This window comes from Mirounga angustirostris, unplaced genomic scaffold (assembly GCF_029215605.1).
Source record: "Mirounga angustirostris isolate CCGP_5_RB_7025 unplaced genomic scaffold, mMirAng1.0.hap1 SCAF_6, whole genome shotgun sequence".
Classification (NCBI taxonomy): domain Eukaryota; kingdom Metazoa; phylum Chordata; class Mammalia; order Carnivora; family Phocidae; genus Mirounga; species Mirounga angustirostris.
The window spans coordinates 123,808,048-123,832,622 of NW_026991714.1; the positions used below are offsets into that span (position 1 = coordinate 123,808,048).

At 42.1% G+C, this 24,575-nt stretch overlaps 2 protein-coding genes across 2 annotated transcripts in view; both read right to left on the minus strand.

The window, feature by feature from the left end:
- TLL2 (tolloid like 2) overlaps nucleotides 1-13,069 on the minus strand; it is a 127,116-nt gene extending 114,047 nt beyond the window's left edge. Inside the window, exon 1 of the mRNA XM_045876276.2 lies at nucleotides 5,605-13,069. Coding sequence (XP_045732232.2) covers nucleotides 5,605-5,797 — 193 coding nt within the window. The 5' untranslated portion in view covers nucleotides 5,798-13,069. The remainder of the gene's footprint in view (nucleotides 1-5,604) is intronic.
- A 411-nt stretch (nucleotides 13,070-13,480) lies between these two features.
- The window catches only part of TM9SF3 (transmembrane 9 superfamily member 3), a 66,568-nt gene continuing 55,473 nt past the window's right edge, over nucleotides 13,481-24,575 (minus strand). Inside the window, exons 12-15 of the mRNA XM_045878524.3 lie at nucleotides 22,446-22,592; nucleotides 21,631-21,714; nucleotides 21,227-21,303; nucleotides 13,481-14,836 (exon numbers count right to left, since the gene is read on the minus strand). Of these exons, the coding sequence (XP_045734480.1) occupies nucleotides 14,769-14,836; nucleotides 21,227-21,303; nucleotides 21,631-21,714; nucleotides 22,446-22,592 (376 nt within the window). The 3' untranslated portion in view covers nucleotides 13,481-14,768. The remainder of the gene's footprint in view (nucleotides 14,837-21,226; nucleotides 21,304-21,630; nucleotides 21,715-22,445; nucleotides 22,593-24,575) is intronic.

Consider the following 24,575-nt stretch of genomic DNA (forward strand, 5'->3'; position numbering starts at 1 on the left):
CGCTTGCCCAAGCCAGAAGCTGTGCTTGAATCACGTAATCCTTTCAACAATCCTGAACGGTGACTATTAGCAGTTCTTGCCAAGTGGAGGAAACAGAGGCTCAGAGGTTAAGTAACTTACTCCAGGTCACAAAGCCCTGCACAGGCAGCAGGTTTTGAATCCAGGTCTGTCAGGTGTCAAAGCCTGTGCTCTTCCCCACCTCAGGCCTTGCCCTAGTGCACTTCAGGGGGTGACAGGTTAGAAAGAGAGATGAACTAGATGCTGCTCCTGCCTGGAGAAGTGGGAAAATAAACTTCCATTTCCATACAGCCCTGAAATATTTTGACTCCGTCAGATCAGCACCTGCCCATCAGCAAGGACCCCATGACAAGTAGGAATGAAAATAAAGTTGTAAAATGCCAGCTGCCCTGTCCTGAGTGTGGCCTGTGGGGGTGGGAGTCTGACAGGAGAGAGTAGTAGGGGTACCATGGAGACAGGCCTCTAGGAGGCCCCATGGAAACCTCACAGCTATGCATAAGAAACCAGGGCACCTGCTCCTGCCATGAGGATGGAAACCCCCGGGGGGGGGGCACGTCCCAGGACCCCAGGACCCCCCAACTTGGAGCGCTCTTAGGAGGGCTGCAGCCCACTGGGCCAGGTCTGCATCACTACTTTCCAGGCTGACAGTGAGCATGGAGATCCCTTCGGCCGTAGACCCAATCCACACAGGGCCAAAGTCATCATTCCCTCCTTCAGCAAATACTGATGAGTACCCCACAACGTTCCAGGCACCGCCCTAGGCACTGGGCTTAGAGCAGTGACCGAAACAGACAAACATCCCCGACCTCACAGACTAGGACATTCCAGCCTTGCATTGGTAATATGAGGGCTGCTGGCTGCCCCAGAGAGTACTGTCCTTGAGGGCTCTGGGGGGCTCTGAAAATCAGGAGCTGATGGGTGAGGTCACTGTGTCCGGGAGAGCCTGACAAGGTAGAGTAGGGCCCCACATTTCAGGCAGAAGTAAGGTCTAAAAGTGTGGGAAGGGAAGAGTAGCTTCCAGACCAGCACCCTCACCACTGGCTCCTAAGCCATATGCCGTCAGCCATCAGGGAGCACTGACTATATTCATTTATGTAGCAATACATGTTTTTATCATGGGTGAACATGGAGTAGTGAGGAAGGCCCTGGGATTTATTAAGCCGCCAGCTGGAAAGGGAAGTTGACTGTCGGCTAGTTTCCTTGGGTTTAGTAAATCCAGAAGACTGCACAGGACTTTACAGTTTACAAAGCGCTTTTGCATCATTTGAGCTTCATGTAGACAATTTTGGTGATCTAAGTCACACATCCTCAACTTAACTCTGGGCCGTTCCATGCAGCGCTGCATGTCTCCCCACTTTTCTGCTTAAGAACTTTTTCTGAATCTGTTAGCGACCATGGTGCCTGAACACACAGATGCAGGCTGCATGTACCAGAAATAATGCCTGGAGGAGCATGGCAGGTCCTATTTTCCCAAACTGGCTGAGGCAATATCCCCTATTCCACAAACTCTTTTAACAATGTGACTTTGATACTCCTCCCGTGGAGAGCTGGGTTTAGGTTCCTTCCCTGGAATTTGGTAAGGCTTGGGACCACAGTGGAAATGACGATATGCAGCTCCCGAGGCAATACAGCTTCCATCTAGTTCTCTTGGAATGTGAGCACTTAGAATCAAGCTGCCATGCTGTGAGGAAGCCCAACTAGCCCGCATGGAGAGACCACACAGAGAAGCCATTTGCAGGCTCCCAAATGAAGCTCCAGATGATTCCAGCCCCCAGCTGTCAAGTCACACCCACCTCCATCACCTCCGCCTGCAAATCTTCCCAGGAGAGGCTCAGACACTGCAGAGCAGAGACAAATCATCTCTGTAGTGCCCTTTCCAAACTCCTGCAGAATCACCAAAACAATAAAATGGTTGTTGTTCTATACCACCGAGTTTGGGTGGTTTTCTACACAGAAATCAAAAGAATAGGGAGCAAATAATGAAGGACAGCATTTCTTTGGAGAAATGCTCCAGTCCCCTATTGTATGGGCAAGGAATCCTACGAGACTTTCTGGAAGCTTTGCAGAGGTCCTGGTGGGTGCAAGACTCCATCAACAAAAGCAGCTACTTCAATTCACTCCCTTCGTTGGATTTCCTCCTTCTCTGTTCTACTCTTCCTGCTTCTTGGGATCACCTCCCAAACGAACTATCGACACACAAGTCCTTGTCTGAGGAATCTAGCTACAACTAGCCACAGACCCACCCTATAAGGCAAGTGGTTTATTCTCATCCCCATTTTGCAGATGAAAAGACTGAGGCATGGAGAGGTGAAGTGACTTGCTCAAGGCCACACAGGGAGTAAAAGGAATAAGGACCCAGGCCTCTGGTCCTGAATCCAGCTAAAGAATTGTGGATGAGAGCAAATAGGCAGGAGAAGCCCTCAGAAGCTTTGCAAAGATCACTCTCAGAGGCATGGTGGTTGGGAGGATATCTTATAATTCACTATCAATTGAACCCTTGGCTGCACTTACAGTATTAGATGGAAAAAAAAAAACAAAAACAAAAACCAGCAGAGAGAGCTGTGGACTGCTAGGCAGAGACTGTGCCCAGAAAGACCAGTGTACCTCACCAGCCCCAGGCTAGGAGGACCGCACACATTCACTCCCACTCCACCAGCATCTGATTTGAAAAGCATCTCTTTTTTACAGCATTAAGTAGATTGTTCATTAGTAAATTTAAATGTTACACTTTAAAACTTGCTTCAAAGGTCCACATGAAGATGTTCCTTTAACAAGTTTCTAGAAAACCTGTTTGTAAAGAACCTACATAGATAGCCGGTGCTGTTTTAAGCACTTTAATCTATTTGGAATCATCCTCATTTATAAACAAGGACACTAAGGCACAGAGACATTAAGTGTATTGCCCAAGGTCACACAGAATGTAAACAGCAGAGGAAATGATAAAATTCATAAATGGTAAAATGGTAAAAAAAAAAAAAAAACGATTTTCAAAATGGTAAAAGCGGTGAAATGGTAAATAGTAAAATAGTAAACAGTGAAACACTTACCAGTTTGGTCAGCCTCTGAGAAGCTGAGCTGGAGGCAAAGGTCATAGAACCACAGAACACTAAGTAGGAAGGAGCCAGGGGCGCAAATTCAAACACCCACAAGGTGTGAAGTGGGCACAGGGCAAGACAGCTGACAGACGTGGACCAAGAGAACCAGCTCTCTGGGCCTGTCAGTTTGCAACCCTAACAAGTCTAACCACCTTATCCTGCAGATGAGCAACTGAGACCCCAAGAGGAGGGGACTTGTCTGAGGTAACACAGCTCCAAGAGGCCAGGACCAGATCCCCGACTCTCCTCCCTGCACTGTGTCTGCAGCATAATGCACTGTGTCCCACTCAAGAAAGGGCAGGTGGGACGTGTTTTAGATTCAAAGCCCTGAAGCCCTCCTTCTTGGCAGAGGAGTCAGAAGTTGGGATTTACTGGGATAGGATGAGAGGCTGCCCCTAAACATTTGGTTTAAATGTGGAACCAGGAAATGCAGTGTTCCCCCTCAGCCTCGACACATGTCCTTCCATTGAGATCTCAGTGCCCTGGTGAACTGCTTTTTGTCCTTCCAGAAGGCTTTTCCTAGCTCTGGGAATTTCCAGAAGCATGGACAGACTGAGATGTGACCTTTTCCCCAGGTTTCCCTTGCCATCGCCCTCTTCTGGCCACTCTTAGAATGAGCACAGCTTAAGGAGAGGCCAAGGCGACTGAAGATCAAGGATGGCTATGGAGCTTGCCTGGAGCGGGCTGAAACCAAGCTCCCAAGATCCTCTACTCTCCAGCCCGGCCCGCCCATCCCATCCTGTGTGCGAAGAGTCACAGAACACGCATGCCCTGGTTATCTAGCATTTTCTACAAAATTATTGGAGGCAAACCTGCCTTACCGTTATTCCACAAGGCTGCGACTGGGAGCTGGAGGGCTCTCCCAGACAGATCTGTGCCTCTTTCACCAGGATTTGCAGCACCCAGCATACCAGAGGTGCTCAGTACATGCCTGAACAGACTGTTGGCTTCCCGAGTCGAGGCCCCAGCTGCCCACATCGGGGCCCAGAGGCCCCAGCACACATCCAGTAGAGTCCAGGATCTGACAGGCTCACGGGATGGTTGATTCATCTCCTTTAGACCCCGCCCCATTTTCACAGCCTCAGTCTCTTTCCCGGCAAGGTCACCACCATTCCAACAGTGCTCCAGAGACTTCTCCCTGATCATGGGCTGGGTCCCATGACAAACTGAGATACTTCGGTCGGGACATGCTACCTGCTGACATTTTCTCAAAAGACCCAGGAACCAACATTTCTGCGCACCTTCTTAACTCAGAAGCCCCACCAGGTACAGCAATAGGTGGGTATTCTGGAGGACTATTCCTGCAAGGTAAGACCAGGCCCCTCAAGCCTGGTCTTCAACCTTCACAAGACACTCAGGTCTCACAGCCTCTGGGTCCGCCCGCCTCCTAGTGACCTGGTCTTCCCCCAGACTTCGCCCAGTTCTGATCTGTCCGACCCCCAACCTAGCCCATAGCCGCTGCAGTAACAATACAGGTTATTACAGGACCATCTCATTTCTCCATTTGCAGAGAATTTCCCCATACATCATGAGACCTCCTATAATACTGCGCCCAGTTTAGAGATGAGGCAACTGAGACTACCAGAGGTCTCCAGGGAGTGAAGAAGTGGGGCCCCTGGCCACGGCGCTCCCCCAGCCCGGGCCGACCACAGCACGGGGAGAGGAGGGAGGCCGCGCTCTCCGTTCCGTGTGTTCATCTCTGCGGGCCGCCGGCCGCCGGCCAGGAGCGGTCCCGGCCGGAGCTCCCCAGACTCGTGGGCTCTCGGGAACCTGCGCCCGGGGCCCGCGGCGCTGCCGCCCGGAGCGCTCGGGCTCGGAGGCCACGCCCCTGGGGACCCACGAGCCGGCTGGTGGCTCCGGGAAGGGAGCCGCGGCGCCCCGGCCCGATGTGCGCCAGAAAGACCCGCGCGTCCCGGGGCGCCGCTTCCTGAGGGATTAGAGCACGTGCCGGCTTCCATCTCCGCGCCCCCCAGACCCGGACCACGCTGAGGGGGCTACAGGGAACTTGGCGGCAACGCGGGGCACGCGCATTCTCCCTCAGCTACCACTTTCCCTGTGCCGGCCGTGCAGCTTTTCGGGTTTTGTTCTTCTCTTCCCAAGAGCAGGCACGAGATCTCGGGAAACTTTGCGCACAACTTGCAAACGCGGGGAAGCCGGGGCCAGGGCTCCCTCCGAGCCCGGGAGCTGCGCGCCCAGCCCCGCGGTCCGGCGGCCGCTCGTGCGGAGCACCTGGCTGTCAGGCGGCCCGCGCGCCCGCCCTCCTCGGCTGTGGGAACGCGCCCGAAGCTGCCACCCGGGGCGCGCCGCAGGCCCGCGGCCGGGACGTCCCAGCCGGAGTGGCATTGTTTTCCCGGGGAGCCGGGCGATCTCGGGGGAGGGGAGGGACACCCGCCCCACAGACGGCCGCGCAGGCTTGCCCACCACTCATTTGCATTTCAAAGGCAAACTTCTGCCGGACTTCCCCGGCGGCGGCGGCGGCGGCGGCACCTACCGGCTTTGCACGGGTCGTGGTAATGCTCCAGCTGCTGCTCCGCGCCCTCCCCGCCTTCCAGCGCCGAAGAGTCCGGGGCGGCGTCCGAGAGCTCCGCCAGCCCCCCGGCGCCGCGGCGCAGCGGCGGTAGCAGCAGCAGCAGGACAGGCAGCAGCAGGGGCATCGGGACCCCGAGAGCAGTCGCCCGGGGCATGGTTGCGAGGGGCCGACGGAGAACGAGGGAGATGCGAGCACGGAAAGCTCCGCTGGACCAGGGACCGCGCACAGGGCAGGTCGGCGGCGGCGCGGCGATTACGCACGGCTGCCCGGCATGGCTCGGGCGCGGAGCGAGCAGAGCGCGGCGCCCCGGTCCGCGTCGGGGCGCCCGGGAAGCCGCCGCCCGGAGCTTCTTGCCCGGCGCCCGAGGCTGCGGCGGCTGCGGCTGTGGCGGTGGTGGCGGTGGTTGGAGCAGTGGCCGCTCCGCCCCTCTCCACCCGGGCTGGACCACACAGCCCTCGCCGGGGGCCCCGGGCAGCCAATCACTCGGGCGCCCGAGGCGAGGCCCCTCCTCTTCCAGGCACCTCCGCAACTTCGGAGAAAGGGGAGCGAGGTGAAGATGCCGAAGGCAAGGGCCCGCGGAGCTCCCACCGAGCCCAGGGCGCCCTTCTGTCGGCGCCACTTCGGCCTCTGGCCCCCCGAGAATGTTGCTCCTGAAGATCAAGGCTGGACTTCCCGCTTATTTGTTGGCGTAACTCACTTTACAACTCCCTGACGCACACGTGGGCGAAGGCAGGCAGCAGTGGCGGCGGCTCCGAGCTCAGGACGAGTAGCCCGGTGTGCGCGGTCCGCGTCGTTAACCGACTGGCTCTGTGCTTTCGGACAATCGTTTCTCCTGAGGAATGAAGTTAATCTTCTCGCTGGTAGCTTTCAGCTCAGAAAAAAATAAAAGATTACGATTCTCTCAGCTTTCTCAACATCCCTCGTCCAGCCACGAAGGACGCTTGCTGCAGCACCCACCTCATCCAACGTGGTGGCTGGTGATACGGTGCCTTAGGGGAAGAATTATTTAAAATGACAGATTTCCCCTCTTGGTGACCTATCCTTTAGCAAAACTGTTTAAGATGCCTCATACAGGCAAAAAGATTGACAAATGAACAGCTGTACGTGCTATTTGTGTTACATTACAGACATGTTTTTATTAAATAAGCCACTCACCATTAACTTGATGGAATAAAAATGACCAATTTCTGAAGTCTGGTTATTTTTTGCCAATTAAAAACATATGCCCAAATAATTCAGAAGAATAATCAAGAGATACTTGAAACCCACTCCCACGCTGTACCTTAAATGTAAAAATTGTCAGAGCTGAGCCATTTTTATAGACATAAAAAGTACTATTACCATGAGGCATTTCAAAGACCTTTTTATGCAAGCAAAATTGCCCTAATCAAGGAGTAAAACACACCAATGTGTAGAGATTGTTCAGCATCACACCCAGTAGAATCTTTTTTCATTTAAACTGCAAGCAAAAAATGAACTGAACTTCCTTTTGGGTTTCCACATGATTTCACAGCCATTAATGACAAACTAGCTGATAGGGAGCCCAGAGCTGGACTCTATATACAGGACTCTAATTTCTTGCATTATGGTAATCTGTCTTACCTATTAACTAAGATAACAAGTCCTTCAAATCAGTAATGGTTCAAAACTTAACCACTGGAAGGTGGCTTTTGGGTATTTTGTCTTCACCCTTAAAAAGAAATCCAAGTTGACCCTGTTTCATCATTGAATGGGCACATACAGAATGGACCCAGATTGGGCAAGATGATCTGATTTGGAACTCCTAAGTGGGAGAAAGAAATCTGGGGGGAATGGATGTCACCAAATGGCAGGGAAGAGGCCAAGTGGCCATTAAACATGTGATAGGTGTGGGAAGGGGTTGAATGGCATTTCTGCCTGAATGCTGGAAGGAGTCAAACCCAACGCCATAGTTCCCTGCATTGAACCCAATGAAGGTCACCAAGTCCACAAAGTCAACATCTAAAAAGCCTAACAAACTTCTGTGACACCTCCAGGTCTCCAGATGGCACTAGGCAAAGAGCCAACTGGCTTCCTCATTAGCAGGGAATTCCTCTGGAAAGTAGGACATTACAGGAGACCTCTTGTATAAGCCCTGAGGTTGTGAGCTTTTATTGCCTCTAATCCCCACCTGGTGAGTAGCTGCCAGGTCTTCTCACCAACAGTCTTTGTCCAAATATTTAGAAGACAGTGGTGTTCCTGAGTGAGCAAGCTGCACAGTTTTATGTCAGAAGCCTTGTTTTGCTGCTACTTTGGCTCTCAGTCAACAAATAGCAACAAAACATTTGGATCACAGTATTGAGAGATTAGATAGGAACAGCTGAAGAGGGATGGTTAATAATTTTTATCAGCTCCATAGTTCCTGATTTCACAAATTACTTTTATATATTAAACTCTAATCTGGGTTCACATAATTTTTAAAATATGCATTTTTAAATTTAAATCCCATGGGAAAACTAGAGGTAGAATAAAAGGCTTTATGCTCTAAAGCTGCTCGTCGTAGTTCCATTACATCCATGATTATTCATAATTTTTGTGGGTTTCCTCCCCCATAGCTCATGGTCCTGTGGAAAGCCTGCCAAGTATACAAGCTTTCCCCCCCCCCCCGTTTAGTCAGATGTCTGTCCTCCACCCAACTCATTCCACCTATTTCCGAATACCCAGAGCAGACCAGTTCTCTTGCAGCAGCTCTCGAACCCCTGCACAACCCCTAAGTTTTATCCTCAACTACTCCACACAGGCCACTTTCTCATTTTGCCATTCCAGGCCACTACACATCATCATCTCCTCCAACGCAGGGAGCAGAACCTGTCGAATAAAGCAGACACTCTCATCTGCTGGCTCATTCCTTTGTTTACATTACCACTGAGAAGGCACTTTGAGTTCCTTAGAGAAGGTTATTAAGATATTTAAGTTACAATCTTTAACAGCTGCTCAAAACCCCTTGTAGCTCTTCTCCAAAACCTTTATCCGAGCTCCTCCAACACACCAGAACTTCTGATCTACCATCAGGCCTTCCGTTCACACTTCTAGCCTTGGCTCCTTCCACCTCTGTCCACTCGCCACTCTTGTTGCATTGAACACCTTGCAGTCACCCTAACAGAGTCTTGCTGCTTCACACTCCATGTCTCTGCTGGGTACAACCTGATAACACACAGCTTGCATCCTCCTGCCAACACCTGTTATAATAGCTTACCACACTTACGACACTTACCTATGTATGTCTGCGCTACCCGACTGGTAACCAACCCCAACTTGGGAGTCACCTTCCATATTTCACTCTCTAGACCCTCCCCTCCCGTCAATGACCTTCAAGGTTAAGTCCCAGAATCTTAGTAGCTTAGACTGAGCCACTATGAATAACCAGGACAGTGGCCAGTTAAAATGACTTACATCAACCTCTCCCTACAACCATCTCCTGCACTTTGTAAATCTGAAACTTTTATCACCTTAAACATGCAGTTTTTAAAATGATTTAAAATACATTTGTAGACTATATTACCATTGACTCCACATGTCCCAGTGGAGGCACATTCCCCCCCTTTTTTTTAAAAGATTTTATTTATTTGACAGAGAGAGACATAGCGAGAGAGGGAACACAAGCAGGGGGAGTGGAAGAGGGAGAAGCAGGCTTCCCGCCGAGCAGGGAGCCCGACGTGGGGTTCGATCCCAGGATCCCGGGATCATGACCGGAGCCGAAGGCAGACGCCCAACGACTGAGCCACCCAGGCGCCCCTCTCCCTTTTTCTAATGTTAAACTGTAGATTAACAGTTTAATAAAATAGTTCTCAAAAAGGGGGGAGGCGCCTGGGTGGTTCACTCATTAAGTGTCTGCCTTCGGCTCCGGTCATGATCCCGGGGTCCTGGGATGGAGTCCCATGTCGTCGGGCTCCTTGCTCAGCAGGGTGCCTGCTGTTCCCCCTGCTTCTCCTCTCTCTCTTGCTCTGTGTCAAATAAATATTTAAAATTTCCAACCACACAAAAACTGTTCATTAGAGATCAGAAGTAATCCAAATTTACTCTAACTTAAACTATATGGCCAACAGGAATTGTCAAGTATAGGTATTGACTGAGGCAGCTAATAAAATCAGGGGAAGAAAAGGACTAAGAAGGTTAACAAGGATTTCAATAACTAGTTAAAACTGGAGACGAAAAACAGAAGTACCAATAGACCTGGAGAAATTACTGATTTTGATGTAGCACAATAAAAATAACCCCTTCCGTTGGTATAAAACACTCATTTTCAATATGATCTTTACCCTATATTATCTGCTCCACAGGCTAGAGAGGTGGTATCCCCATTTTAACAGTGACAGTGGTCAAGAGGACCCTAATCTAATCTTGATTACTTTCAGCTTAAAATAATATACTCTTTGGTTGCTCTAGCTTCTTTTCTAGAATATGCAGTGGTCTACCCTATCAGCTTCACAGAATGGTTGTGAGGGAACATGGGTGGCACTGCTTTGCCTAGACAATGTATGATCAGTCAGAATGACAGGCATGGGGGTAGTGGGGTTTGAGTGTAGGAGTCAGAGCTTGTACACAGAAGTCAAAAGAATGATAATAAAAGAGAAAAATAATTTTCTAAAGACAAACCTTATTCATTGTACCATCCTTTCAACTTTCTGTATATTTAATTTTTTTTTTTCCAAAGTAAGAAGTTGGGGGAAAAATCAAATCTTAAATTTTAAATCTTTTAAATCCTTCATTTCAGGGGTCAGCAAACTGTAGCCCATTGGCCATTTTTGTTGTTGTCGGATTGGAAAACTGCCATGCTCGCTGGTTTGTGTCCTATCTACTATGGCTGTTGTGCTACAAAGGTAGAGTAGTTGCATCTGGCACTCAAAGCCTCAACTATTTCCTATCTGCCCTTTACAGCAAAAGTTTGCGGATTCCTGTTTAACTGTGGAAGGCTATCGTATCAGTAAACGCTTCATATGCATACCAGTAATAATGGGTTATCCCTTAAGCCTGGTTCACTTGTTTCAAAAAGGAAAGAAATAAAGCATTCAAGGAAAGTACATTTAACTTTTTATTATTTTAAAAATCCAACTTTAGTTAGATTAACAGACTAGATTAGAACCTCAAATGTATTTGATACAGTATATACTGGATATCTATTACTAAAAAGCCAGTTGGAATATGACCTACACAAACCGAAGGTGGGTACAAAAAGGAAGTAATCATCAAGCAATGACTGTTTTCCTTCCCACTGGTATCGACTACCCGTGCTCTGTGGGGATTTATATAGGTTCAAATCTGACACAGATGAAAAGCCCGACTGGGACTGCTTTTCTGCGTATACTCTCTTGTCCTTCAAAACAGAATTCCATGTTATTTGTTCCTTGCCTTAAGATCTTACTTAGAACATTTATAACTTTCAAATGACCTCAACTGAGGAACTGGGATAAACACACAAAATACGGCCTTGTCCATCAACTGTCTGCATGCCTAGTTCACCAGTACACATGAGCAGCTTTCACACCAGTTTCTGTTTCCATTCCCTGATACAGTAAAATAAAAACTTAATTTTTACTTTTATCTTCGCACAATTCGGCCTACAGCTCCAATAAGAATGTCAACTCAGACGGCTTTCAGAAAAGGCTCGTAAGACAGAATTAGAGTTATTCCTCATACTGAATTTAAATCTTATAAAATTTCTGCAGCTTTATGTTCACTTTCTGACCTACCCTACCTCTAAATCTAGTCTATTTCTGTACACACTACCAAACTATCTTTATAAATTTTCACTGCTCTGATCTCTTTAACATCTTGATTGCTAAAATACAGCTTCATAACCACGGAATTTTTATGAAGATATAAAACATTAATGAATACTTGCATTTTCATACGTCACTGCTCCTATTTATTACTTGTTCCAATAAATCAATAGACTGAAGCACTAAGACATGCTGAAATCTAAACTTAAAACCCAGATGGAACTGCAGTGTATAGATTACAAATAGGCTTTTCTTTCCCAGAATTTATACACAGAAGCCCTTCAGTATGTAGCTTTTCCTCAACGAATTACATTAATACATTTATTTGCTTTACATTCGTAAAAATTCAAGGAAATCTTAAAGGAGTATTATTTGCAAGACATTTGGCATAAGGTGGTTTGTAGACATTTAGGAAACAAAAGTTTTAACAAACTGAACACAATTTGTGGATAAACCCTAAATAAAATGGATTTTGGAAAAACTGGAATTTGCAGCAACCACCCTTATAAAGAGATCCGTGCACTGTCAATGGAAAACACCCAATCATATCATTCACTAGGTTCAGATACCAGCACGGTATAATGAATTCTAAGAGGATGGGGCTTGATTTGTGGTCAAACTTAATGCAAATTAGGAGCCCAGCATGATATACCAAAGAGTGCTTTACCATAGTTCCAGCCGTTCCATTTCCACTTTATCCTACCATTGTACTAGGATAGATGAATAATGATGCCAATTAGTACTGTAGCTAAATTTCAGGAGAAGCATGCTTACAAATATGAGAACGTTTATCCTTAGTTTTTGATAGTGTTCAAAGCATCAGTTGATAAGTTGAGCAAATAATGTTAACAAATGGAAGACAGATAAACAGCATTAATGGAGTGGAAGAACCTCACTCTTTAATTAACTTAAATATTTTATTTTACTACTCTATAACCCAGAGCTAGGGAGCTAAACTGTTTGTGGATTACGTCTTCTTCAAGACACACACATGGTCAGACCCTCCATGAAGGCATAAACCAATATATACTTTCTAAAGGACTTTCAAGGCATTTTATATTCATTTTAATATGACACTTAATATATTTGAAAGTTAGAAAACCCTTTTTCATTGAAAATTCCAAAGGACTTGAAATAGAGCTCAATTTAGTAAAAGGAATTGGTATAGCTGAAAGCAGCTAAAGGACTCATTTTTTAAAACCCTACATCTTACCTGGAAGATTCATGAGAAACAGATTTCATTTTACTAAGACAAAAGCTTGCTGTCCAATTGATACTCCATCAGATAGACTATAGTTGTTGTAATTACTTTACATGTAATTAAAAAGTTACATTATATAAGCCACTAAATATTGACGTTCAGTTTCTTATAAGATCTTGAAGGAAGAGAAAATGGAAGAACCAGTAGATTGCATTTAATACAACATTTTGGCTTGAAGAAGGATTTACCTACAGCTTCAGATCAAACTCCTGTTTGTTCATGTCAGCCATACTTAAGTGGTAAGAAATCAAACTTTTCACTCTTTATAGTCCTTACATACCACATTATAGGATGCAGAGTCAATTTATAGAAACATATTTTGTAATGAAAACAGCTTACGTAACTATAAATGGCATGAGTTTCACATTAAAGATTACATACAGCGGTTTTGAGTCTTTCTAAAAATACCAATATACAGTATTGTTTTAGGTGGTCATTTGCATAGCAAACTATTAAACTAGAAACTCAATGGTTCTAGGAAAACTTCATATTATGGATAGTTCCAGAAAGATGTATTCAAAATTAAATCACTTCTCTTAGAAAACTGCAACCTTTATTTGCTCATCCAATAGTAAGCTAACCACTTTTACCCCATCCCCACTTTACACAGTACACCAACCTGAACAGATTTTGTGCCACAATCTAATCTGAAGGGCTTATCATTTACTTTGTGACTATATTGGATAATCTAGATGTAAGCAAGTTTGGGGATTTTAAGGTGTGGGTCTCCTGTATTAGAAAAGCATAGTTTACAGTATATTTAAAAAATTGCATTCAGTAATATTGCCTTTTGAAAAGATATCTTCAAATTGCAAACACATCTATTTTCACAAAACAATTTGGTCAGGAAAGTTTATTTTAACATTCTAAAGCACTATGCTTTAGATGTTACTTAAGTGCCCCAGACAGGATTAACAAAATTAAATGTTTCTAAATTACAAATTTAGCTCCTGTAGGAGTCTCAGAAAAGAAACAGAAGAAAACAATCCCCCCTCCCAAAGGAAGTATGACACACACATTTTGAAGAAACCCCAATGTTTCATGCAGCGGTAGGCAAGATGTAAAAAGCCACCCAAATTCACACATTTCTACACCAATCATCATCAGAAAAAAGTACTCCGTAGTCAATCTGTACATCCAAATGCATTTGAGAATCTACACCTACGTTACATTATTTAATGTTATATACATTTATTACCCACCCCCCTTGTTTTTAATAATTTCTTATGTAAAACCTTCATTCAAACCCAAAAAAGATGTAAGACTAACCTGGGGGAAGGAAAAAGATAATCACTTTAGACATTCAGTTAAAATGTAGTTTATCTAAATCTCAAAATGTTTAATAAAAACAAATATCTTCTCCATTTAACACTTTGCTTTCTAACTGTACAGTAAATTGCATTGTAGAGAGTACACCTCTATCTTCAGACTGTATCTTCTTTGGATGGAATTAAGATGGAACTGAATAGTTTTAAGATAAATAAATGGGAAGCTGGTCCAACTAAGATGACAGCAGATATATTACATGCAGGATTTAATTATTTTTTAATTCTCTCTTTAAAAAAAAAAGGATGCAGTCGGATTGGGGGAAAAAAAAAAAACAGGTCAAAAAGAACCCAGATTCAATATATAAAAATGTCCCATAATAGGTTGACGATGGCAGTAAAAATAAAGAGCAAAGAGTAATCTTTCTGGAACATCATTTTTCAATAATGTAGAAACACTAAGTGCCAGGAAGATTCTATTCATGTAATTTTAGCATCCAAGTTTCCCTCTATTTATTTTATTGGAACAAATGCTTTAAATAAACTATTTGTCCTCTTCACTGAAGAGAGCTGGTCTATTTCATCTTTAATAAGCTAGTTTTTGGGAAGATTAGCCATGTACTGTAGTAATGCCTACTGCATAAAATCCAAGCATTTGCTGTGAACAGTTGGAGAAAGCAGTCAGTAAGAACCTAGGATCAATGGAAATAGATGTTACTTTAAGCCATCCACGAAAGAGAGACCCACAGAGTACCCAGTGTGAAAGCCCAAATCTCTTCTTGCGCTTTTCTTTTTTTTTGCTGTGAAGTTCCACCCCTATGAAAGAGAAATTGATCCGAAGTTCCAGGTTTTCTTGGGTCTCTAATCAATTTTCACATTAGTATAGATTTTTCGGACAAAGGCACTTGTTCCCATGTAACCAATTGCTCCTGCAAAGATAAAATAAGATGTTTTGAAACAAATACGTATAGGGCAGTACCCATAATTTACAAATACTAAATGCTCGCTGCTCTGGAAAGTTATTCTTTTTTCAAGATAACATCTTTTATGTTAGTATTTGTTCTGAACTTATTAAAATTGCATCATTTGTTTTGCAAATCACCTATTACTGTCACGCTGTCATATACCAAGTTAGACCGGATGTGATATTTTTAGAATTAGGTAATAGTTATTACATGTATAATAACTATATGAATTAAAATACATCACTTACAAAGCAAGAATAATTTGATAATGATAAAAATTTGTTAAATGAAAAAAACATGTATTTTTAAAATTTGAACATAAATTATTCTAGGTCATTTAAACCATTTTAACATGTTCCCCAAATCATATGCTACCTAATGGAAATAAGTGACGGGATTCTCTCAGAAAAGGACTGAGAACTATGGCCCAATTAGAGGCATTTTCTGGTGGAATTTTTATCTTTACATTACAGAAGCTCTGTGGTTGGTAAAAAGGAAGACATATTCAAGAAAGTAGATGAGAGAGACAGGTAAGTAGGTCAGGAGTTGTGAAGTGTTTTGAATAATTAGCCTCAAATGAGGCTCAAAACACCAGAAAGCAAGGGATTTGTCTGTTTTGTTAAATTAGGTATATACCTTAGAGAGTACTTGGCACATGATTAGGTACTCAATAAATATTTGTTGAATGAATGAATGAACTGGATAGCTCTTCATTGCAAATTATACTAAGGGATCTTCAGAACAAGACAGCTAGTCAATCAAGTCATAGAGAAGATTCTCCATTGGATTTAGAAATTTACCATCTGAGCCCAAAAGTAAATCTTCCATAAGTAAATAATGATACACACACACACACCCCTAATTAGTCACCTTTGAACTAACTTCTATTCACCCAACTAGTGTATATAAGGAAAGAAGTAAGTCTACTCTGCCTTTCCTATATATGAACTGTACCTCAAGGTACCAAATGGTTGAGGAAAAGAAGTTTCTCCTTACAGAAGTACCCCAGAAATATAAAAGGAACAAAAGAATTAGAATATTACAACCACCAATGCATTATTTGAACTAGGCAATAATTATCAATGGCTGCTCTCTTCACAGAGAGAACCAGTGCCTCCTGATAAGTTTATAAACCCCTACTAAGTACTGCTAGACAAGTATTCCTGAGTATGATCAGGCCTATAGCTCTAACTACCCCTTTAGAGGAAATTGGGGAGAAACCCATGGAAAAATATTAAATGACACCTCAGCAAAATTCAGAGTGGAAAATTCTACAGAAATTAAAACAAACAAAAACTCAGTTTCTTACATAAATTGCGAGGGAAAAGAGAGAGAACATCAGTAGATTAAAAGAGCCCTAAGAAACATTTTAACCAGGGGGTTGTGTGGCTCAGTTGGTTAGCATCTGACTCTTGATCTCAGGGTTGTGAGTTCAAGCCCCATGTTGGGCTCCATGAAAGGCATGGAGCCTACTTAAAAAAAAACCAACATTTTACATGGAACTTAAATTAGATCCTGATGCAAACAAACTGTATTAAAAAAGACATGGGGATGAGTGGGGTAAATGTGAATACTAACTGAATATTTGAGCATATGAAGGAATTATATATATGTATATACTGAAATATAATTATTATATAACTATATATCATTTTAAATACTATTATAAGTATATAATTATTATACAATTATATAGTTATATATGTATATTATATATTATATAGTTATTATATATACATATATATGTATAACATATGTTATATATATGATGTACATATATATTTACTGAAATATTTACAGTTAAAAATGACATGAGGTCTAAGATTCGTATCAGAATAAAATGAGGGATAAGGTGGGATTATGAATAAGACAAGACTGGCCATGTGTTGAAAATTACTGATATTAGATGATACACAGGGACTCAGTATATATACGTATTTTTCATTATATATATATAAATAATTGTCCCTCTTTTGGCATATATTTGAAAATTTCCCATAATTAAATACTAAAAGTATCCTCTCTTTTAAAAAAAAGATTTTATTTATTTATATGACAGAGAAGAGAAGAGAGAGAGAGTACAAGCAGGGGGAGCTGCAGGCAAAGGCAGGGGAGAAGCAGGCTCCCCGCTGAGCAGGGAGCCCGATGCAGGGCTCAATTCCAGGACCCTGGGATCATGACCTGAGCCGAAGGCAGACACCCAACTGAGCCACCCAGGTGCCCCTAAAAGGATTCTTAAAACCCACCAAGCAACAAAGCAAACCTATTTCCAATTACTTTTGCAATTAATAGATATTTCTTATAATATGAAGTAGTTATATTAACAATTACACTTAGAAATAGTGATAATTCATTCTGAAATAGTTATAAAAGAAGTCCTTACAAAGTAAGGAAAAAGACCATTTAATTTGTAAATAGAAACCTAAATTCTTAGAACATAAAAAAAAATCTATAAAATTTTAACTAGAATCAAAAATTTAACTGGCCTAATATCATACCAATCCAATAACCAAATCTAATATTCCAGACTTATAAAACAGTGTTCCCCTCTGAGCAGAGATATGCTTAAAAGCAAAAGAGTATCAACCTAGAGAGTCATTTTTCCTAATCTTACGAGTATCTCAAGAATAAGTGTATAAAAATAGGACTTTATAAAAGGAAGATACTAAATACGCTCTCTAGAAATATAAATGTCTTGAGAATAATAGAGATACACTTTTTTTTTTTTTAAGATTTTATTTATTTATTTGACAGAGACACAGTGAGAGAGGGAACACAAGCAGGGGGAGTGGGAGAGGGAGAAGCAGGCTTCCCACTAAGCAGGGAGCCCAATGCGGGGCTCAATCCCAGGACCCCGGGATCATGACCTGAGCTGACGCAGACACTTAACAACTGAGCCACCCAGGTGCCCCTACAGTTTGTTTCTTGAAAACAAAGCCATGCCAAGTCTGCATTGTCTGTGACATGCACTCATTGCGGGGGAATCATAGAGTTGAATCACCTCTCTCTTTTTAAATCCTTTGGCATTTGCAATCGGATATGCATAAACCAAACTTAACTGTGATTTGAATCTACTGAATTGGCTGCTCCTAATTGCGAATATGGAAACATTTAATCTATTGGAGACATCTAGGTTTTTCTTATCCCTTTTTTTTTTTTTAAAGATTTTATTTATTCGACAGAGAGAGACACAGCGAGAGAGGGAACACAAGCAGGGGGAGTGGGAGAGGGAGAAGCTTAGGCTTCCCGCAGAGCAGGGAGCCCGATGCGGGGCTCGATCCCAGGACCCTGGGACCATGACCTGAGCCGAAGGCAGACACTTAACGACTGAGCCACCCAGGCGCCCCAGAAATATACTTTTAAACTTAATTTCCTTAAAACTAAAATGCTACAATCAAAATATGAAAACTCTAACAATCTAATTATTTCCACCTTAACACATTTCTTTTTCAAAAAAATCAGTATTTTTCTTTCAATTACTGACCAAAAAAAAGCATTTTAGCAATATAACCTGATGAGGTGCAATTTTTGTATTATGATGACATTTTAATCAGTTCATCCGAACTGTTTCTCCGCGCCCGCCCCCCCAACCCGCCAAAACAGACTAGCACTGAAGGCACATACACCCGTGACAGAATGAATGCTGGGATGCTGCTGCAACAGCAGGCAACTGTCAGTGCGCCAAGACTTTCAGGCAGCAAGATGCAATTTCAACAGGAAAAGCACTAAAAAATTAGCTAGATTCATTCCATTTTCTTTGTAAATGTCAAGATATTATCTCTCTAGGTCTTCCTAAGATCACATGTTGAGTCAAGAAAAAAAGATTTAACCCTCTGCATAATCTCATGATTCCATACATCACTGAATGCTGGTGATAATCAAGAAAGATCTCAGATTAAAGAAAGAGGGGTTTGAGGAGCAACATTCTTAAGGCAGGCAGGCTAATAATAATACTAAAGGAAACTTCGGATTGCCTAGAGATACACAAGGTGGTTCCCATGTGATACAAATCTAGTTTTAATCCTAGTCCTCTTTCCCTCAAAGTTGGTTAACTAATTATCACAGGGAAAGGTTATCACAGCAGCTACAAATAAAATATGTGATCATTCTATAGAGAACTGTCTCTCCTTATAGCTTGTGGAATTAGTTTTACTACTTTACAATGTCATGTGTGTGTGTGTGCGCGTGCGCACATGCACATGATCAAGTACATAGTATATATAAATGGGACAGATTTTAACTGACATAAAACATTTGTTTTAGGGCGCCTCGGTGGCTCAGATGGTTAAGTGTCTGCCTTCGGCTCAGGTCATGATCCCAGGGTCCTGGGATTGAGTCCCACATCGGGTTCCCGGCTCAGCGGGGAGCCTGCTTCTCCCTCTGACCATCTCCCCTCTCATGCTGTTTCTCTCTCGCTCGCTCTCTAAAAAATAAATAAAATCTAAAAAAAAACAAAAAAAAAACAAAAAAAACATTTTTAGTTTAAGGTGTACAACATAATAATTTGATATACGTGTATATTGTGAAATGACCACCACAATAAATTTAATTAACATCCATCACCTCACATAGTACATAGTTAAGATTTTTTTTCTTGTGATGAGAACTTTTAAGATCTAATCTCTTAGCAACTCCCAAATATACAATACTGTTAACTGCAGTCACCATACATGCCTAGAACTTATTCATCTTATAACTGGAAGTTTGAAACCTTTAACCACCTTCACCCATTTTGCCCACACTCCTAATCCCCCCATCTCTGGTAACCACCAATCTATGGAATGTATTCTTTCGATGGAGGAAAAAAGCAACCTTGGTACCCCAAAGGGCCACAAATGTCATACCAGAACCTAGCTTTTAACAAAATTATCATATCTTCCTTATTCTATTGCCTACCCTATAGCTAAAGATGGAACTACCAAAAAAAAAAAAAAAGTCAATGGCAAATAACAGAGAAATGAGAAGGGTCTGAATTATAAACTGCCTGGAAATGTTTTCACGGTGATTAGTCCTTAAGCCTTGCATCATTCCCATGGGGGAATTAGCCTCACTTATCAAGTGAAAACCGGAACCAGAAGAAAAGTAAGTTACTTGAATGCATTTCCCTTAAGGTACCTCTGCTTAAACTCATGAGGTTGTTCTAAGGTGAAAACACAAGGTGTAGAAACAAACTACAGACCCAGAGACACAATCCCAGAATAGAAGCAACCCAAAAAACAGTGGCATTATCCTCATTTTACATAGTTTGGAGAACCGGATCAAGGGATTATTAGCCCTCGTCAGTGGGGGAACAGCGCAGACACAGTTCACAGAGCATCTGCCTGCCATCTACCTGTTTACCCACATCCAGTCACTAAAGCCTTAACACAACCCTGTGAGGTAGGTGTTACTTCTGTTTTGCAAATGTGAATGTTGAGGAAGAAAGGTTAAATAATTTGGCCAGAGTAACATGGCTATTAAGTAGGGGCACCAGGATTCGCACCTAGGACTAAGTGACCCCAAAAGCCCCAGCTCTTCCCATTCCCCACCATGTCTCCCACAAAACTGAGTCTCTCAAAACACCTGATAACAGACCTGCATTACTCTTGCACTTTACACATGATACTATGACAAATAACTACTCTGAAAAATATGCCCATTTTACAGATGAGAAAATGAGATTTAGAGAGCTCAATATGACTTCCCATGGCCACAAAAAAGCAGCACAGAGATTTAATCTGGCTCTCTCAGGCTCTCAAGTCCATGACCTTTCCCTTTATCAGGTTGCTTCCAATACTTCTTTCTTTATTTTCTAGGTATTTCACACATGCTAGAGACTCTATCGTGTGGTGATAACTATTACTTCTATTTAACTGTGATAAACCCAAAAAACAGTGGTATTATCCTCATTTTACAACTGGATCAAGGTACAGAACATACATGTGGCACAGCCAGAACTTAAACCCAGTCTGCAGACACCCAAGTGTGTACTTATAACCCGGACACTGCCTCTTGGACACAGTTATCTCCGTGAACAGTCTTAGAAACTTCCAAACAGGAATCATTCAGCCAATACCTTAACCTGTTTACATCATTATTGTTTCCAAAGAGACTAAACTAAAAAAAAAGGCTAAATTTCAACATGAAAAAGAAACTAATTGTGGTACAGAAAAGAGTGCAATACAGAATTATTAGGAACAGAACATTAAAAAAGAATCAATGATGAATTTTTGAGGAATAGTCAAAAGGACTGAAATCAGACTCTTTTTGTTGTTTCTGATCAAGCAACAAAATGTAATTTCCAATTACTATATTTTTCTGATTCTAAAAATCTCAAAGATTTACTCATGATATTCCAAAAACTTCAGAACTTACCACACATTATCCCCAAGGCTGTGCTAAATACTGCCATATATCCAAAGTAAAATGATGTTTGAAATAAGCCATACATCCTGAAATAAGACAAAAAAATATATGTAGTATATCCATTTTTACTTTCAACATAGGGCCTTACATTCTATTTATTTATTTATTTTTTAAAATTGGAGTACAGTTAGCTGATACACAATGTTACATTAGTTGCAGGTGTACACACAGCGACTGGACTTTTGATTTTTGCTGTGCTCACCACAAGGGTAGCGACCATCTGTCACCATACAATGCTGACGTACGATACCACTGACTATATTCCCTATGCTCGATCTTTTATTCCTAAATTCTGGTATTTAAACGACAACTTTAGTTTCCTAAATACAAAATGAGAAAACGTCTCCACTTACTTTGTTTTGAAAAAATAGTAGTAAAAGGAATACATGTAAACATAGATCGCAGTTGATGCAGCAGAGAGAAAACTTGTCCATTGCCTGGAATAAAAGGTAACTCTTTTGAATAAATGGCACTGAAACAGATTTTAAACCAAAGAATTTTATAAAAACATCCTTGAAAATTCTGTATACTTAAAAACAAATGCATGTAAGGGCGTCTGGGTGGCACAGATGGTTAAGCAGCCAACTCTTGATTTCAACTCAGGTCATGATCTCAAGGTCATGAGATCGAACCCTGTGTGGGGCTCTGCGCTGGGTGTGGAGCCTGCTTAGGATTCTTTCGCTCCCTCTGCCCCTCCCGCACCCTGCACTCAAGCTTGCTCTCTTTCTCTCCGTAAAACAAATAAATCTTTAAAAAAAAAATGCATGTAGATGGCATTTAATTATATCAACAAGGAGAAAGCCTAAGATTTGGAAGGAGAGATCCTGAATTTTGTCAGATGCCCTATTATAAGTGACCTTAAACCACTTCCTTTTTCAGAACTACCTCCTTTTGTTCAAAATGGATCAATGCTTTCTCATAAAGTTCTTCCCACATCAAGCACTTTGTAAAAATATATAACACAGTGACCATTATGAGTACAAAAACTTTTTTTTGGCTGATACTACTTTTCCTCTAAAATCTTCATTATTTTTATAACTAAAAAAAATTCCTATACTATCTTAAGGAACAAAATTTCTATACAGATCTTTTACTTAATACACTTCAAATGGCATCTTCCTTGACAATATGATAGCCCCTGAGGTTCCTCCCCAATGTAAGTACTTACCACCTATAATCCTCTGCATTTAGTAGAAAGTATGTGCACACAATGGTCACACAGACGGTCACAATGCACAGGATGACCAGCACCAGCATCATGAAGCCATAGACATAATAGATCTTATATGCCCAGAAAGAAGTGAAGATGAAATACCTAAATAAAGGCAATAAAGACAGAGTTTCTAGTCTTTATTCTTGAAGCTCACCCCGCTTTTGCTAAATCTCACATCTTAGTTCTCACTTTCGTCATACTTAAATCTCAATTATTTTCTTTCAAGTAACTTCCAACTCTCTTACCCTTTTTTATCTATTAAATCCTCCAAAAATCTCTCAAATATATTTTCTTGGATAATCTTTCAAGAACAGATTTTTTAGTAGGGCATTCATCTCTAAGCAAACTGAATAAATTAGAAGCTTAAAGGAGTAAAATGTGGCAAAGAAAAATGAAAATAGCTAAAAATTCGTATCTGTAAAATAAAGGCAATTCCTTCATTGTTTCATTTTTCTTCTGGATACAACACTATTCAAGCAATGTATAGTTTATAAAACACCCTAGTAAATTTTAGAAAGTAGGTTTGATAGAGTAATACTGTATAAAATTAGGAAAATAAAAATAATTAGAAAAAGAAAGCCTAAAGAAGCTTCCTGCTGTTTTGGAGAACAGTAAGAGATGGCATTAACATTTTATACAAAGAACAAGACCCTCACTCTAATTCCATTCCGCAAGTCATCAGTAGAAAAGGGTCTTTTGGCCTCTCTTCTTGTTCTCTTCTGTTTAGCTCACTTATTGTCACTCATTCTTTCAACAGCTATTTAGAGGCCCTACCACATGTCAGAGAAGCGTGAGAACAGAACTGTGAAGATGACACAGTCTCTCCTCCACCCTCAAGGACTTACTGTAAAGAGGGGATCACCAGTAAGGAGGCAGTCATGACGCTCCATGACATGTGCTTTATCAATGCACCTAAGAGGGGCATCTTACCGGTTTGGTTAGGTGGGGCTCTGGGGAGAAGGGGTAGTGAGAAGAATCAAATAAGGCATGTGGGGGGGTAAGGGGTGCCAGAATAGGAACAGCAAAGGCAAAGCTTACAAATAAGGGAATTCACTGTATTTAGAAATGTTCTATGGCTAGAACTTCAAGTGAAGGGATGAGAGCTAAGAGATGTGGATGGAGAAGCGAATGAGGCCAGATCCTATGTTATGAAGGTCCTTACTGGCTATGTTATGGGATTGGGACCTTACCTCAATGAAAATGAAGAAAAGTCTTTAGTAAAGAAGTAATGTGATCAGATTAACACCTTAAAATGATCACTGTGGCTACTGAGAGGAGAATGGGCTTGAGGGTGGTCAAAACAGAAAAGAACGTAAGGATACAGCAGAGAGGCTATCTAATGGAATGCAGTACTTGAGAAAGTAGGAAGAGATGTGATCCAGAAGGTACTGGGAACAGGGGTAGGGCAGAAAAATAGAGGTCAAGTCAGGGTGAGGATACAAAGCAGTATATAAGCCTAGAAGTACCAAAGAGGTTCATGACCTGGCTTTATTAAAACACAAGCTAGAGTGACACACATTCCAGTCCCTCTATGGTACCGACTAATACCCACAGCACACTCACAGCTGGTAGGTGACCACCAGGGGTGGCCCAAATCTATGTCAATTGTGCCTGTTAGTGTAATTAGATATTGTAATTGAATATGATATACACCAATAAACATGACAGCAAAAAGGATGCATGATTTCTACGACCATTATGTTGAATGTTTTGTAGAAATTTATTAAGGTGAATCACTTAAAAAAAAAACCAATATGAAATTAGGTGTGGGTGAGACAACTATGAAAGTCTGGGGGAGAAATGTATAAATCTAGAAGGATTCTGCACTTAGAATGCTTGAGACAGGTCTTAATGTTCTTGTCCCACTTTAAAAACGCTGGAAACACAGAAGATACATTATGAATGTCAAAGGGAAAATGATGGAAACACTGACTAGATATAAATCAAAGACTTTGGCTCTATATTTTTAAAAAATGAGTGAAAGATGTACCTTTAGTTTTTTAAGTTAAAATAAAATGTTATGTATGAATTTTTTTTTTTAATAATTCTCTTACATGAGCCAACTTTCAATTAACCAACTATCAG